We start from the raw sequence: 14,522 nt of genomic DNA on the forward strand, positions 1-14,522 counted from the left end.
CCGTCATTATACGAGTTGGGTTGAGGTAATGAAGAGGGCAGACTGGAGCATCGCATGATAGCACAGAGCCCTCCCTCTTCATTATGTCACCACAGATCCTTCAGACACCGCACTAGAAACAATTCAGCTTCCTCTTACAGGACTTGTGGTGCGGTAATAAGAGGAAGGGCTCTGTGCGATCATGTGATGCTCCAGCCCTTCATTACCTCAACACAGGTCCTGAAAGCTGTAGAGAGATAGATACTTTTGGTTTTCCAGCGTGGCTGGCTGGCTGCAGGACCTGCACTGATATGAGCACAGCCTGTACAAGTAAGAATTAATTAAAAGATTAGTAATTACAACACATAAAAAAGCACTCTGCCACTCCTGCGGTGAACTATAACTTCCAGCATACCACAGGATCTGCATGACACGCTGGGAGCTATAGTTCTCCCATGGGATCTTAAAGCAGCACTCCAGTGTCATTTTTCAGTACTGGATTGGTACTTTAAATATAAGCCCTGTGCCCCCATTCTTATACTCACCCTCCAGCGTCTTCATATAGTACTTTACAGACACCACACTGGTCCAGCAGCACCATCATCTACCCGTAGCTTCCAACATAATAACATACTATTATATATAATAACACAACATATAATAGTATGTTAATTACGTTAGTAAATACTTTACCGCATTTTTTTGCTTCAAATATTTTTTCCCTATTTTCCACCTCTAAAACCTGGGTGCATCTTATGGTCCGGTGCTTCATATACTCCAAAAAATATGGTAATTCTGGTGGAAAAAACAAGACTGAGCACAAGACCTTCACTTCGGTCTACACATCAAAGGGGAGATCTCATGACACCTTCTCTCCATCTACCTGATGATCCTGAGGAACATTGGGATCTTCCTGTTTACAGTCCTGTGGAAAAAGAGGACGGGGACATCTCTCTGGTGTTGTCTTCTTACTGGATAGATCTGGAGGAAACACATACAGGGACTGAATTCATTCTTTACATACAGATAATTATAGGCCGTGTGTATTTAGTCCTGTCTATTACCTGGTGATGTGAGGGGTTGAGGAGCCTCCATCATGACGTCCTTGTACAGATCTTTGTGTCCTTCTAAATACTCCCACTCCTCCATGGAGAAATAGACAGCGACATTCTGACACCTTATAGGAACCTGACACATACAATGATACAGTCATCCCCCAATCCCTTAATAGCGTTACTGTATAATGTCCCAGCATTCCCAGCAGTGTCACCTCTCCAGTCAGCAACTCAATCATCTTGTAGGTAAGTTCTAGGGTCTTCTGGTCATTGATGTCCTCGTGTATTAGGGGGTGAGGAGGAGGCCCCATGATTGGGCTCAGGAGTCTTTCCCATCCCTCAGACACAGGGTCCTGACAGCGCTCACTAGAGGTCTTCTTCACTACTGTGTAATCCTGGTTATGGAGAGACACATTAATAAATCTCACTACAGACATTTCCAGAGTCCTCACCTCTCCAGTTCTGTCAATTTGTTATTCCCATAGATAAGAATGTAAATTGACATCATCAGAATCTCTCACCTCTCCAGTAAGCCGGAAGAGGATCTCTAGGGTGAGGTGTAAGATCTTCTCCACCATCTTGTCTCTGTCCATATCCATCTTTGATGGTTAAATCAGGAAAATTCTCTTATATAGAAGATCTTCACTGAGAGGATCCGATATTGTAGAGAACTGAGTGAGAAGATGAGCTGATGTAGCATAAAAATCTTGTGCAATAATACAACTGTTGGAAATATTAAAGGAAGCATATTAGGAGATAGAAAGTGCACATGTTGTATTATCTAGTCTGTTATGGACTGGAACACGAGTTGAATTGCTGACTAGGACATCTCTCTCCTCCATGCTCCCAATCACTGGCTATGTTACTCACTGCTTTGGCAACTGATTGGCTGTAGGAATCACAAGTTCGTTGGGAATAACCAAGAAATACAGAGACTGGCGGGGGACCCAAGCAGCAATGATATTTTTATTATTTTACAACATACTGTGTTCTTCCCTGACATCTACTAATAAAACATATAGTTTAAGCCACAGACAAGAAGCAGGTTCCACCTCGGAGTCGGCAGCTGAATACATTTCTCATAGACTCATCTTCCATAACGCTAATTCTCGTCTCATTTATCAACACTGGAATCGGCATTAGCAATACTGCAGGAGATATTCATTACACGGTAATGGAAAAAAATTATTACATTTCAGCTTACCACTGTGTCCGCCATTTAAGACACTCTAGCACGGATGTAGTTCAGTCCAAACTAAGCACAGCTGTATCCAAACAAGAAGAGCTTTTCCAGCGAGAGATAGAGGAACAGTAGTAGACGTTTTTGCAAAAAACGCTTGATATTTGATGAATCAAATTAGGGATTAGGGATATGGTTGGGATTAGGGGTGTATTGGGATTAGGGTTAGGTTTGTGGTTAGGGTCGGGATTAGGGTTAGGGGTGTGTTGGGGTTAGGGTTGTGATTAGGGTTATGGTTGGGATTAGGGTTAGGAGTGTGTTGGAGTTAGAGTTGTAATTAGGGTTTTGGTTAGGGATTAGGGGTGTGTTGGGGTTAGGGTTGTGATTAGGGTTAGGGGTGTGTTGTGGTTAGGGTTGTGATTATGATTATGGTTAGGTTTGGGATTAGGGGTGTGTTGTGGTTAGGCTTGTGATTAGGATTATGGATAGGGTTGGGATTAGGGTTAGAGGTGTGTTGGGGTTAGGGTTGGAGTTAGAATTGGGGGGTTTCCACTGTTTAGGTACATCAGGGGGTCTCCAAACGCAACATGGCTCCACCATTGATTCCAGCCAATTTTGCGATCAAAAAGTCAAATGGTGCTCTCTCCCTTCTAGGCTCTGCCGTGCGCCCAAACAGTGGTTTACCCCCACATATGGGGCATCAGTGTACTCAGGACAAATTGGAAAACAACTTTTGGGGTCCAGTTTCTCCTGTTACCCTTGGGAAAATAAAAAAATTGGGGGCTAAAAAAACATTTTTGTGAAAAAAAAGATTTATTTTCACGGTTCTGCGACAAACTTCTGTGAAGCGTTTGGGCGTTTAAAGTGCTCACCACACATCTACATAAGCTCTTTGGGGGGTCTACTTTCCAAAATGGTGTCACTTGTGGGAGGTTTCCACTGTTTAGGCACATCAGGGGCTCTCCAAACGCGACATGGCGTTCGATCTCAATTCCAGAAAATTCTGCATTGAAAAAGTCAAACGGCGCTCCTTCTCTTCCAAGCTCTGCCGTGCGCCCAAACAGTGGTTTACCACCACTTATGGGGTATCGGCATATTCAGCAGAAATTGCACAACAAATATTGTGGTTCATTTTCTCTTTTTACGCTTGTGAAAATAAAAAAATTGGTTCTGAAGTAAAATGTTTGTAATAAAAAGTTAAATGGTAATTTTTTCCTTCCATTTTGCTTCAGTTCCTGTGAAGCACTAAAGGGTTAATAATCTTCTTGAATGTGGTTTTGAGCACCTTAAGGGGTGTAGTTTTTCAAAGAGTGTCACTGGCTATTTTCTGTCATGTACACCCCTCAAAGTGACTTTAAATGTGAGATGGTCCCTAAAAAAGTGGTTTTGCAAATTTTGTTGTTAAAATGAGAAATCGCTGGTCAACTTTTAATCCTTATAACTTCCTAACAACAACAAAAATTGGTTCCAAAATTGTGCTGATGTAAACTTGACATGTGAGAAATGTTATTTATTAACTATTTTGTATGACATATCTCTCTGATTTAAGGGAATGAATATTCAAAGTTTTAAAATTGTAAAATTTTAAAAATTTTCCCCATATTTCCATTTTTTTCATAAATAAACGCAACTAATATCGAAGAAATGTTACCACTAACATGAAGTACAATATGTCACGAAAAAACAATCTCAGAATCAGCGGGATCCGTAAAAGCGTTCCAGAGTTATAACCTCATAAAGTGACAGTGGTCTGAATTGTAAAAATTGGCCTGAACATTAAGCTGCACATTGGCTCCGTCAGCTTCTGTGTATTGTTCCTGATATTACAATTAACCCATTTATAGTCCCCTTTTTTAAAGGGTTTCGTATATACGAACATATACTTTTAAGAGACTTGCATTAATTTTTTTAGGTGTTTTTTCTAGTTGGGTCTAATTGCACCCAATATAAAACTTTTTTCCTGCATAGAGCAAGAAACTTTTTAAAGGGAACCTGTCACCCCCCAGGGCATTTTTAAGTAAAAGAGCCACCTTTGGCAGCACTAAGATGGATGGCTCAGAGGCAGCTAAAACGGGAAGACACCATGGATACCTCTGTGACTCAATACAGGTATGGGGTGCAATTTATAAAAGCCAATATTTCAGCGTTACTAGGGATCAGAAACATAAGAGCCACCTTCACAGAATGCAGCCTTAGTGCTGCTGAAGGTGGCACTTTTACTTAAAAACGCCCTGGGGGGTGACAGGTTCCCTTTAACCCCTTCATGACCCAGCCTATTTTGACCTTAATGACCTGGCGTTTTTTCCAATTCTGACCAGTGTCCCTTTATGAGGTAATAACTCAGGAACGCTTCAACGGATCCTAGCGGTTCTGAGATTGTTTTTTCGTGACATATTGGGCTTCATGTTAGTGGTAAATTTAGGTCGATAATTTCTGCGTTTATTTGTGAAAAAAACGGAAATTTGGCGAAAATTTTGAAAATTTAGCAATTTTCACATTTTGAATTTTTATTCTGTTAAACCAGAGAGTTATGTGACACAAAATAGTTAATAAATAACATTTCCCACATGTCTACTTTACATCAGCACAATTTTGGAAACACATTTTTTTTTTTGCTAGGAAGTTATAAGGGTTAAAATTTGACCAGTGATTTCTCATTTTTACAACAAAATTTACAAAACCATTTTTTTAGGGACCACCTCACATTTTAAGTCAGTTTGAATGGTCTATATGGCTGAAAATACCCAAAAGAGACACCATTCTAAAAACTGCACCCCTCAAGGTGCTCAAAACCACATTCAAGAAGTTTATTAACTTTTCAGGTGTTTCACAGCAGCAGAAGCAACATGGAAGGAAAAAATGAACATTTAACTTTTTAGTCACAAAAATGATCTTTTAGCAACAATTTTTTATTTTCCCAAGGGTAAAAGGAGAAACTGGACCATGAACGTTGTTGTCCAGTTTGTCCTGAGTACGCTGATACCTCATATGTGGGGGTAAACCACTGTTTGGGCGCACGGCAGGGCTTGGAAGGGAAGGATCGCCATTTGACTTTTTGAATGAAAAATTGGCTCAAATCTTTAGCGGACACCATGTCGCGTTTGGAGAGCCCCTGTGTGCCTAAACATTGGAGCTCCCCCACAAGTGACCCCATTTTGGAAACTAGACCCCCCAAGGAACTTATCTAGATGCATAGTGAGCACGTTAAACCATCAGGTGCTTCACAAATTGATCCGTAAAAATGAAAAAGTACTTTTTTTTCACAAAAAATTTTTTTTGCCTCAATTTTTTCATTTTCACATGGGCAACAGGATAAAATGGATCCTAAAATTTGTTGGGCAATTTCTCCTGAGTACACCGATACCTCACATGTGGGGGTAAACCACTGTTTGGGCACATGGTAAGGCTCGAAAGGGAAGGAGCACCATTTGACTTTTTGAATGAAAAATTATCTCCATCGTTAGCGGACACCATGTCGCGTTTTGAGAGCCCCTGTGTGCCTAAACATTGGAGCTCCCCCACAAGTGACCCCATTTTGGAAACTAGACCCCCCAAGGAACTTATCTAGATGCATAGTGAGCACTTTAAACCCTCAGGTGCTTCACAAATTGATCTGTTGTGAATTCTGCTTTTGGGCTCCCTCTGGTGGTTGTAGGTGGTAATGCAGTTGTCTCTGGGCTGCAGCCCTGGTCAGGTGTTTCTGCTGATTGCAGTTCTGACTGGGGTATTTCGGTTAGAAGGATGCATTAGTCCTTGCCAGTTGTCCATTGTTTTTGGAGGTTTTGTCCTTGCCTGGTTCCTCTGCCTTGCTGCCAAATCTGCAAAGATAAGTGTCTGGTTTTCTTGGCACACATGCCGTGTGCTTATGATTTAGTGCTATTCAGTGTTTTTTTTGTCCAGCTTAGATTGTATCAGTAATTTCTCAGTCTTGTTGGATTCTCAGGAGTTGCAGATATACATTCCATGTCTTTAGTTAGATTGTGGAACTTTTTGTATTTTCTGCTGTGGATATTTTTAGAGTTTTAATACTGACCGCTTAGTATTCTGTTCTATCTTTCCCTGTTTAGCTAGAGTGGCCTCTTTTGCAGGAATCTGTTTTCTGCCTGTGTGTGTCTTTCCTCTCCTATTCACAGTCAATATTTGTGGGGGGCTGCCTATCCTTTGGGGTTCTGCTCTGAGGCAAGTTAGTATTCCTATTTCTTTCTATAGGGGTATTTAGTCCTCCGGCTGTGTCAAGGTGTCTAGGGTTTTTAGGCACACCCCACGGCTACTTCTAGTTGCGGTGTTAAGTTGAGGGTTTGCGGTCAGTACAGATTCCACTTCTCCTGAGAAAGTCTCATGAGGCTCCAAAGTCACCGGATCATAACATTGAGCCGTAAAAATGAAAAAGTACTTTTTTTTTCACAAAAAAATTCTTTTAGCCTCAATTTTTTCATTTTCACATGGGCAACAGGATAAAATGGATCCTAAAATTTGTTGGGCAATTTTTCCTGAGTGCGCCGATACCTCACATGTGGGGGTAAACCACTGTTTGGGCGCACGGCAAGGCTCGGAAGGGAAGGCGCGCAATTTGACTTTTTGAATGGAAAATTAGCTCCAATAGTTAGCGGACACCATGTCGCGTTTGGAGAGCCCCTGTGTGCCTAAACACTGGAGCTCCCCCACAAGTGACCCCATTTTGGAAACTAGACCACCCAAGGAACTTATCTAGATGCATAGTGAGCACTTTAAACCCCCAGGTTCTTCACAGAAGTTTATAACGCAGAGCCATGAAAATAAAAAATAATTTTTATTTTCTCAAAAATGATTTTTTAGCCAACAATTTTTTATTTTCGCAAGGGTAACAGGAGAAATTTGAACCCAAAAGTTGTTGTTCAGTTTCTCCTGCGTACGCTGATACCCCATATATGGGGGTAAACCACTGTTTGGGCACACGTCGGGGTTCGGAAGGGAAGTAGTGACGTTTTGAAATGCAGACTTTGATGGAATGCTTTGCGGGTGTCACGTTGTGTTTGCAGAGCCCCTGATGTGCCTAAACAGTAGAAACCCCCCACAAGTGACCCCATTTTGGAAACTAGACCCCCAAAGGAACTTATCTAGATGTGTGGTGAGCACTTTGCACCCCCAAGTGCTTCACAGAAGTTTATAACGCAGAGCCATGAAAATAAAAAATCATTTTTCTTTCCTCAAAAATAATTTTTTAGCATGCAATTTTTTATTTTCCCAAGGGTCACAGGAGAAATTTGACCCCAAGAGTTGTTGTCCAGTTTCTCCTGAGTACGCAGATTCCCCATATGTGGGGGTAAACCACTGTTTGGGCACACATCGGGGTTCGGAAGGGAAGTAGTGACGTTTTGAAATGCAGACTTTGATGGAATGCTCTGCGGGCGTCACGTTGCGTTTGCTGAGCCCCTGATCTGCCTAAACAGTAGAAACCCCCCACAAGTGACCCCATTTTGGAAACTAGACCCCCAAAGGAACTTATCAAGATGTGTGGTGAGCAAGTGCTTCACAAAAGTTTATAACGCAGAGCTGTGAAAATAAAAAATAATTTTTCTTTCCTCAAAAATAATTTTTTAGCCCGCAATTTTTTATTTTCCCAAGGGTTACAGGAGAAATTGGACCCCAAAAGTTGTTGTCCAGTTTCTCCTGAGTACGCTGGTACCCCATATGTAGGGGTAAACCACTGTTTGGGCACACGTCGGGACTCGGAAGGGAGAGAGCACCATTTGACTTTTTCAACGCAAGATTGGCTGGAATTAATGGTGGCGCCATCAATTCTAACTCCAACACTAACCCCAACACACCCCTAACCCTAATCCCAACCCTAACCACAATCCTAACCCCAACACACCTCTAACCCTAGTCTTAACCCTAATTCCAACCCTAACTCTAATTTCAACCCTAACCCTAAGGCTATGTGAACACGTTGCGAATTTGTGTGCGGATTTTTCACACCGTTTTTGAAAAATCTGCAGGTAAAACGCACTGCGCTTTACCTGCGGCTTTACCGCGGATTTCCAGTGTTTTCTGTTTGGCTTTCACCTGCGGATTCCTATTATGGAGCAGGTGTAAAACGCTGCGGAATCCGCACAAAGAATTGACATGCTGCGGAAAATACAACCAAGCGTTTCCGCGCTGTATTTTCCGCACCATGGGCACAGCGGATTTGGTTTTCCATAGGTTTACGTGGTACTGTAAACGTGATGGAAAACTGCTACGAATCCGCAGCGACCAATCCGCTGCGGATCCGCAGCCAAATCCGCACCGTGTGCACATAGCCTAATTCTAACCCTAATTCCAACCCTAGCCCTAATTGTAACCCTAATTGCAACACTAACCCTAATTCTAACTCTAATTCTAACCCTAATTCTAACCCTAGCCCTAAGTGCAACCCTAAGTGCAACCCTATCCCTAAGTGCAACCCTATCCCTAAGTGCAACCCTAACCCTAAGTGCAACCCTAAGTGCAACCCTAGCCCTAAGTGCAACGCTAACCCTAAGTGCAACCCTAACCCTAAGTGCAACCCTAACTGCAACCCTAACCCTAAGTGGAACCCTATCCCTAAGTGCAACCCTAACCCTAAGTGCAACCCTAAGTGCAACCCTAGCCCTAAGTGCAACCCTAAGTGCAACCTTATCCCTAAGTGGAACCCTAACCCTATGTGCAACCCTAAGTGCAACCCTAGCCCTAAGTGCAACCCTAACCCTAAGTGCAACCCTAACCCTAAGTGCAACCCTAACCCTACCCGTACCCCTAACCCTACCCCTAATGGAAAAACAAAAATAAATATAATTTCTGTATTTTATTATTGTCCCTACCTATGGGGGTGATAAAGGGGGGGGGGGTTATTTACTATTTTTTTTATTTTGATCGCTGTGATAGAACCTACCACAGCGATCAAAATGTACCTGGAAAGAATCTGCCGGCCGGCAGATTCGGCGGGCGCACTACACATGCGCCCGCCATTTTGGAAGATGGCGGCGCCCATGGAGAAGACCGAGGACACCGTGAGGGACATTGGAGCTCGGTAAGTATAGGGGGGTGCGATCGGAGCACGGGGGGGTGCGATCAGAGCACGGGGGGAGCAGACAGGAGGACGGGGGAGCAGACAGGAGGATGGAGGGGAGCATGGGACATGACAGGACGGAGAGGAGGAGATCAGTGGCGTTGGGGGGGGGGCAGATCGGGGTCTCCAGCCATGGCAGATGCTATTGCAGCATCGGCCATGGCTGGATTGTAATATTTCACCAATTTTCATAGGTGAAATATTACAGATTGCTCTGATTGGCTGTTTCACTTTCAACAGCCAATCAGAGCGATCGTAGCCACGGGGGGGCGAAGCCACCCCCCCAGGCTAAAGTACCACTCCCCCTGTCCCTGTAGGTCGGGTGAAATTGGAGTTAACCCTTTCACCCGACCTGCAGGGACACAATCATTCTGTGACACAGCATATGCGTCACAGGTCGGATTGGCACCGACATTCATGACGCATACGCTGTGTCACAGGTCGGGAAGGGGTTAAAGCAGGGAGGACTTCACTACAATACAGTAATAGAGCCGTCAATCTATCTATATAATCGTCTAAGGGGTACTTCCGTCTGTCTGTCTGTAACGAAAATCCCGGGTCGCTGATTGGTCGCGGCCGGCAGCGACAGGCACAGTCCGGCCGCGAATTGCCCCCTCCCTACTCCCCTCCAGTCAGTACCCCCTGTGTGCGTCACTGCTGACACATGACCTGCACACAGTGCATGAGGTTATAATGGGGAGGAAGCAGCGAGCGCTCACAATGCGGGACACGGAAATACAACGGGGAGATCATAGCAGCCGCCATCATCTGACCTGTGCCCGGGGCTCCACACACTCCCAGGAGCAGCCACGATGTCCTCCCCCAGCAGCGGCCTCCGTGCCGGACTACAGGAAGGGCGTCTGCACGTGAACAGCTCTTCGGAGCCAGCCCATGTGCCGGCACTTTGAAGTCCTGCAGGGCGCCCCGTGTGAGCCACACTCCCGGCCGGGCCCTCGGCTTCTCTGTCATCTAAACACGTGTCCTGTTATTGTTATGCGCGGACCGTGGGCTGCTCCTGCACAGCCGGAGATGGCCCTCTCACCACCGCCCGTACATCTGCTCTTCTCATGGACGGACGGGCTGGTCTCCAGAAAGCTGCCGCCACCGCCCTCCTCCATACTCCCCTCCAGTGTTATATACGTCTCAGTGCTATATACTACGTGGCTGTGCTATATACTATGTGGCTGTTACATGCTACGTGGGCTGTGCTATATACTACGTGGGCTCTGCTATATACGTGTGCTGTGTTATATACTACGTGGGCTGTGTTATATACTACGTGGGCTGTGTTATATACTACGCGGGCTGTGTTATATACTGTGTGGACTGTGTTATATACTGCGTGGGCTGTTATATACTACGTGGCTGCGTTACATACTGCGTGGGCTGTGTTATATACTGCGTGGGCTGTTATATACTACGTGGGCTGTGTTATATACTACGTGGGCTGTTATATACTACGTGGGCTGTGTTATATACTACGTGGGCTGTTATATACTACGTGGGCTGTGTTATATACTACGTGGGCTGTGTTATATACTGCGTGGGCTGTGCTATATACTACGTGGCTGTGTTATATACTGTGTGGGCTGTTATATACTACGTGGGCTGTGTTATATACTATGTGGGCTGTTATATACTACGTGGGCTGTGTTATATACTGCGTGGGCTGTGCTATATACTACGTGGCTGTGTTATATACTGCGTGGGCTGTTATATACTACGTGGGCTGTGCTATATACTACGCGGGCTGTGTTATATACTACGTGGGCTGTGCTATATACTATGTGGGCTGTGCTATATACTATGTGGGATGTGCTATATACTACATGGGCTCTGCTATACACTAAGTGGGCTGTGTTATATACTAAGTGGGCTGTGTTATATACTGCATGGGCTGTGTTATATACTGTGTGGACTGTGTTATATATTACGTGGCTGCGTTACATACTGCGTGGGCTGTGTTATATACTACTTGGGCTGTGTTATATACTACGTGGGCTGTGTTATATACTGCGTGGGCTGTGTTATATACTGTGTGGGCTGTTATAGACTACGTGGGCTGTATTATATACTATGTGGGCTGTTATATACTACGTGGGCTGTGTTATATACTGCGTGGGCTGTGTTATATACTGCGTGGGCTGTTATAGACTACGTGGGCTGTGTTATATACTATGTGGGCTGTGTTATATACTATGTGGGCAGTGTTATATACTGTGTGGGCTGTTATATACTACACGGGCTGTGTTATATACTACACGGGCTGTGTAATATACTGTGTGGACTGTGTTATATACTGCGTGGGCTGTTATATACTACGTGGCTGCGTTACATACTGCGTGGGCTGTGTTATATACTGCGTGGGCTGTTATATACTACGTGGGCTGTGTTATATACTACGTGGGCTGTGTTATATACTACGTGGGCTGTGTTATATACTACGTGGGCTGTGTTATATACTGCGTGGCTGTGTTATATACTGCATGGGCTGTGCTATATACTACGCGGGCTATGTTATATACTACGTGGGCTGTGTTATATACTACGTGGGCTGTGCTATATACTATGTGGGATGTGCTATATACTACATGGGCTCTGCTATACACTAAGTGGGCTGTGTTATATACTAAGTGGGCTGTGTTATATACTGCATGGGCGGTGTTATATACTGTGTGGACTGTGTTATATATTACGTGGCTGCGTTACATACTGCGTGGGCTGTGTTATATACTACGTGGGCTGTGTTATGTACTATGTGGGCTGTGTTATATACTATGTGGGCTGTGTTATATACTGCGTGGGCTGTGCTATATACTAAGTGGCTGTGTTATATACTGCATGGGCTGTTATATACTACGTGGGCTGGGCTATATACTTCGCGGGCCATGTTATATACTACGTGGGCCGTGTTATATACTATGTGGGCTGTGCTATATACTACGTGGGCTCTGCTATACACTACGTGGGCTGTGTTATATACTACGTGGGCTGTTATATACTACGTGGGCTGTGTTATATACTGCGTGGGCTGTGTTATATACTGCGTGGGCTGTTATAGACTACGTGGGCTGTGTTATATACTATGTGGGCTGTGTTATATACTGCGTGGGCTGTGCTATATACTACGTGGCTGTTATATACTGCGTGGGCTGTGCTATATACTATGCGGGCTGTGTTATATACTACGCGGGCTGTGTTATATACTTCGTGGGCTGTGTTATATACTATGTGGACTGTGTTATATACTATGTGGACTGTGCTATATACTACTATACATATTCTAGAATACCCAATGCATTAAAATCAGGCCACCATCTAGTATATATATATTACACTTACTGACCCAGCCCCACATCATTTGCTGGCTTTAGTTTGTTGTCCTAGACTTGTAGCATTGGTCTATCTTTAGAATAAGTCATCAATGGCTGGACTGTGACACATGATCCCCCTACTGAACAGCTGTCCTGTGTCTGCCGCAGTCAGCACTGCTTGGTGATGGAGCTGCTCCCTCTCCTGGATGTGCAGTACGCGGCCGCTGTAGACTGAGCAGCTCAGTGACTGTAGATGGAAGTTCCGGCTGATCGGCGGCTGCCAGGCTTCACATCATCACAGAACAGACACTGACCCTAAGGCCACCAATTGTGAAGTCATGGACACCTCTGTAAACCTGCTCTACAGGCAATACTACCTCAATGATCATCACTATAACCTCATTGTAACTAGAGTCAGGATGTAACCAGTGCTGCAGCCATATGACTTGCTGGGAATTGTAGTGCTGAGTACAACCAGCAGGGAAAGTTGGTCAAATTTAGACATTTTTGTTTCAAGTTGAAATAAACTCATTTTCCTCTGTAATCTGCTTTGCCTCCATCCTGTAATCTGCATGTGTGCGGTGCAGAGATCAGAGTTATCTGTAAGGCTAAGTTCACACTTGCGTGTGGCTGGTCTCCAGATGGCTGCGTACTTCCTCCCTTAAGCTCCGCCTACTTCTGCATGTTTCCTGTGTACCTATCTTTAACATTGGGTAAGCAGGGACATGCGTTCCATGAGGGGGCGTCCGCATGTGGCGTTTTGATGTGCCCCCCGACCGCACGGGAAGGCAACTTTTTGAATTCCTGTGCGATCAGCGGGCACATAAAAACGCTGCATCCGCATACAACGCATGTCCCTGAGTACCCAATGTTAAAGATAGGTACGCAGGAAACATGCAGAAGTAGGCGGAGCTTAAGGAAGGAAATAGGCAGCCATCCAAAGACCAGCCACACGCAAGTGTGAACCCGGCCTAAGAACCTGGAACACATCTCCAAAGATTTACTGATAAGAATGTTCTCCAGATGTCACAGCACTGACTAATGGAGAAACCACAAATATCAGATATTAGAGAATAACACAAGTCACAATACAGACGAGGAGCGAGGGCCTGATCCCAGGAGCTACAGTCTGAGAAATGGCTGAAAAGCCTCCACTAGGCTCCTGTACAGCTGTATCATGAGGCCCAGGCTTTATAGTGAAGGGACTGGAGCGAGGGCCTTCTCCCAGGAGCTACAGTCTGAGAAATGGCTGAAAAGCCTCCACTAGGCTCCTGTACAGCTGTATCATGAGGCCCAGGCTTTATAGTGAAGGGACTGGAGCGAGGGCCTTCTCCCAGGAGCTACAGTCTGAGAAATGGCTAAAAAGCCTCCACTAGGTTCCTGTACAGCTGTATAATGAGGCCCAGGCTTTATAGTGAAGGGACTGGAGCGAGGGCCTGTTCCCAGGAGCCACAGTCTGAGAAATGGCTAAAAAGCCTCCACTAGGTGCCTGTACAGCTGTATAATGAGGCCCAGGCTTTATAGTGAAGGGACTGGAGCGAGGGCCTGTTCCCAGGAGCCACAGTCTGAGAAATGGCTAAAAAGCCTCCACTAGGTGCCTGTACAGCTGTATAATGAGGCCCAGGCTTTATAGTGAAGGGACTGGAGCGAGGGCCTGTTCCCAGGAGCTACAGTCTGAGAAATGGCTAAAAAGCCTCCACTAGGCCCCTGTACAGCTGTATAATGAGGCCCAGGCTTTATAGTGAAGGGACTGGAGCGAGGGCCTGTTCCCAGGAGCTACAGTCTGAGAAATGGCTAAAAAGCCTCCACTAGGCCCCTGTACAGCTGTATAATGAGACCCAGGCTTTATAGTGAAGGGACTGGAGCGAGGGCCTGTTCCCAGGAGCTACAGTCTGAGAAATGGCTAAAAAGCCTCCACTAGGCTC

At 44.9% G+C, this 14,522-nt stretch overlaps 1 protein-coding gene across 2 annotated transcripts in view; it reads right to left on the reverse strand.

Annotated features, from left to right (window-relative positions):
- Positions 1–14,522, reverse strand: part of LOC143767632 (uncharacterized) — a 157,880-nt gene that overhangs the window by 23,431 nt on the left and 119,927 nt on the right. Inside the window, exons 2-5 of one of the 2 annotated variants that reach the window (XM_077256073.1) lie at positions 1,556–1,757; positions 1,250–1,429; positions 1,044–1,167; positions 863–960 (exon numbers count right to left, since the gene is read on the reverse strand). In XM_077256073.1, coding sequence (XP_077112188.1) covers positions 863–960; positions 1,044–1,167; positions 1,250–1,429; positions 1,556–1,633 — 480 coding nt within the window. In that variant the 5' untranslated portion in view covers positions 1,634–1,757. The remainder of the gene's footprint in view (positions 1–862; positions 961–1,043; positions 1,168–1,249; positions 1,430–1,555; positions 1,758–14,522) is intronic. The other variant, XM_077256072.1, reaches the window with a different exon arrangement.

The sequence above is a fragment of the Ranitomeya variabilis genome, chromosome 4, assembly GCF_051348905.1.
Source record: "Ranitomeya variabilis isolate aRanVar5 chromosome 4, aRanVar5.hap1, whole genome shotgun sequence".
NCBI lineage: Eukaryota > Metazoa > Chordata > Amphibia > Anura > Dendrobatidae > Ranitomeya > Ranitomeya variabilis.